The sequence below is a fragment of the Syngnathoides biaculeatus genome, chromosome 9 (genome assembly GCF_019802595.1).
Source record: "Syngnathoides biaculeatus isolate LvHL_M chromosome 9, ASM1980259v1, whole genome shotgun sequence".
Taxonomy (NCBI): Eukaryota; Metazoa; Chordata; class Actinopteri; order Syngnathiformes; family Syngnathidae; genus Syngnathoides; species Syngnathoides biaculeatus.
Window position 1 is genome coordinate 6244150 of NC_084648.1, and position 3304 is coordinate 6247453.

At 41.5% G+C, this 3304-nt stretch overlaps 1 protein-coding gene across 7 annotated transcripts in view; it reads right to left on the reverse strand.

Moving 5' to 3' along the window:
- LOC133506702 (endonuclease V-like) overlaps positions 1-1858 on the reverse strand; it is a 57562-nt gene extending 55704 nt beyond the window's left edge. For 3 of the 7 annotated variants that reach the window (XM_061831094.1, XM_061831095.1, XM_061831096.1), the window contains exon 1: positions 1687-1856. In XM_061831094.1, the coding sequence (XP_061687078.1) occupies positions 1687-1724 (38 nt within the window). In that variant the 5' untranslated portion in view covers positions 1725-1856. Of the gene's footprint in view, positions 1-1686 lie in introns of all 7 variants that reach the window. The other 4 variants (XM_061831097.1, XM_061831093.1, XM_061831098.1 and 1 more) reach the window with 2 other exon arrangements.
- Between the last annotated feature and the right edge of the window lie 1446 nt (positions 1859-3304).

Genomic DNA, 3304 nt, shown 5'->3' on the forward strand with positions numbered 1-3304 from the left:
AAACTGGAAGGGATACAGTGTAATAAACAGCAAAAAGAAGTGTCAGAGAAGGTCCTCCACCAATATATGATAGTCCCAAAAGTCACACTCATTCGGACAGAGCAGAGAGAAGATATGCTTGCGAGTACTGTATTGCTGCATTCTTCATTATTTGCATGCGTCGCTGATCCGGGTTTGTTGAAGTAGCAGTTGTTTGACGGTTTTGAATTACAGTAACATTGGTGCTACTTTTTTTCGTTAGCCCATCTGTGGCATGTTGCTTTATATGTTAGAATCAATCAAGCAGACCTTCATGAGACAAAATTGTACGGATATCCATCCACCCATTTTCTGAACCGCTGATCCTCACAAGGGACACTGGCGGTGCTGGAGCCTAATCTAGCTATCTTCAGACATGTTGATGTCTAAATTCATTTGTTAACGGTTCCTGCTCTGGTCGCCTGGGAGATGCAGGGGAGACGTCTTCTCCTGGGCCGAGGTTGTCCTCCTCGGGGTTAACTCCCTTCTCGCGTTGCACCTCCGAAGCTCACTGGCGGGAGTAGTAATAACACGGAGCATCGACTTGCAGTTACACTCGCCTTATTGGCTCTTAGCATGCAGCACTTCCCCGGTCGCCGTGAATTAAACTTTTTCTCTCGCCTCTCAACCAAAACACGTGTTCAGTCCGTCTCACCTACACATCAACACGCACGCCCCGCAACATGGTGATTCAATGTTAATATCTCTTTTGTTTATGTATCACTTTTATTATTAAAACTTCGACTGCGAGTGACAAACAGAAGCAAGCACACTGTGCATCTTTTTTGGGAGAACAGTGGGAGCAAGACAGTGAGAACAGGCAAGTTTTTTTTTTTTTTTAAGGGATTGAGTGTCCTTTAACAGTTTTAAAAGTTTAAAATTTGTGTGCAGGGTATGACTTTTGAAAAAATATTTTTGTTTGTGTCGGCACGGTGAAGCAGCTGTAGAGCGTGAGCCTCACAGTTCTGGGGACCAGGGTTCAAATCCCGGCCCCGCTGTGTGGAGTTTGCATGTTCTCCCCTTGCCTGCCTGGGCTTTCTCCGGGCACTCCGGTTTCCTCCCACACCCTAAAAACATGCGACATTAATTGGACACTCTAAATTGCCCCTAGGTGTGATTGTGAGGGGACGTTTGTCTGTCTCCATGTGCCCTGCGATTGGCTGGCGACCAGTTCAGTGTGTACCCCGCCTCCTGCCCGATGACAGCTGGGATAGGCTCCAGCACTCCCCGCGACCCTCGTGAGGATTTTTGTATGGCCTCTCTAGAGCTCACTTTCACCTTTTTAGGGTGGGTAACCCCTGCGATAGATGGGGGTTCACCGTATGGGTATGCTTAGCTCACTATTCAAATTAACAGGTAAACCTGCGCTAACGATGTTATGAGATGATACAATAACTATTACAAAGTTTGCCTTTCCAATGATAACCATACTACAATTTGATGGACACAAACCAAGGTAACTATTTAACAACAATGTAGTAGTCGCGGTGGTTTCAACTGGTGCGCTACATCATATTTGAGCTGTTTCCAGTAATGTGGTTCTTCCACGTCAAAAGGCAGCATTGTTTACTTTGGAGAGAAAGAATTGTGGACAAGTGTTCCTAATGCCCTGCGCCGTACACGAATTATTGAACAACCATAAGTAGACGATGATGTCAACACTCTGACCTTTCCCACTGCTTGACCAACTCCTCCGTTGGAGACATTTGTTCTACTCAGACGGCTCACTAGACAGAAATCATTCAAGTATGATTTGATTTCAAGCTCCACCGGGAAAGCACTTCCGCGTGTGACGTCGTCCATGTTCCTGACCCTAGCAAAGACATTACTTGTGGAATACTGCCATCTCGTGGCACATACGGAAAATCACAGTACGCGCACACAAAAAAAAATGAAAAAAAAAAAATCACACGAACCCCATTGAAGAATGATTTTGACTGAACTGCAGAGTAGTGTTGAAGCCAGTTTCCGTTAATTAATGACACATTTACTCCCAGTCATGGGAAAAGAAATGTCTTCAAAATTTGACACACCGTAGAGTCTTCTTCACAACCCTGACAAATTTGAATGAATGAAGAAATAAATAAGTCAACCAAAAATGAGGCTTCAAAATTATGAGAAATCAAACCACTCTCTACCTTTGGATGTTGTGGGCATGCACTGAAAACATTCAGTGCTTAACTGTCATCTGCTGATCAAACACCGTAACCCATCCTGATAAATTGATGTTACATTGATATTTCATTGAGCATCTTTCTTACACCTACACTTAATTACAGTGCATTTGAAGCTGTTATAATATTTTTCTCTGATTGACCTAAATACACCAGTGGATATGGATGATGGTCGGCATCATTTTCATGTCAACTGTCAAAATGATCCAAATCTTTTTTTAACACAGGTCCCAAAAGTAGCAGTGTTCTTTTTTTTTTCAATTTAAAAATAATGCTGCTCAAAATTAGTACACACAACACAGTTCCAATTTGACAGGTTTTAAAGAACTGCAATTACTCATTTATTGAATTTGCAGCATTTTCAGATTTACAAAACCAGAAGCTATTGAATATAAAACCATCTTACCATTTAAGTTACATTTTCAAATACAACCCCAATAACATTATTTTTACATCCGTTAAACTTTTAAACTTCTTTTGGAGAGTTTCTGCTTGGATTTATTCAAGATGGTGCATTTTTCATGTGTAAAGATAGTTTTGTTACTATTCTTTTTTTTTTTTTTTCCGTAGGAGAGGTCATTTTAACACCTTCAGGACTTAACAGAGTCGACAAGCTCTCTCTCTCCCTGGCCAAAGTGTGTGTGTGTGTTGTCTTACAGGCCCCACAAACCAATGAGAAACTCCTGGTGAACCCCTGTAGTCTACTACATGATAATATTTTACTCGCTATTGAAAAATACACCGTCTCGGGGAATTGTGAAGGGGTGCAGAGTAGAACAATTTATCTCAACATTTTGGCTTCCACAATGTTTGCTGGATGACTTCTTTGCCTTGGGACCAAATGAATGAGGTAAACGTGGGACGAGTAGCATTTACGATGGCTCACTCCAGTCTCTTTATTGCTGTCAGTCTTCATTATGCATGTTTACATCCCAACGTTGTTTATCATGACAAATGAAAGAAACCCATCTTTTATCTAATTTAACGTGCTTCAATAAGTACCTGCAGATTTTTTGTCCATGATCTATTTCGAAAAGGAAAGAGAGCATTTTGAGTTTCAAAAGGGAGAAAAACGTAAGTCATGAGCAATGCAAATAAATAGGAGACAAATG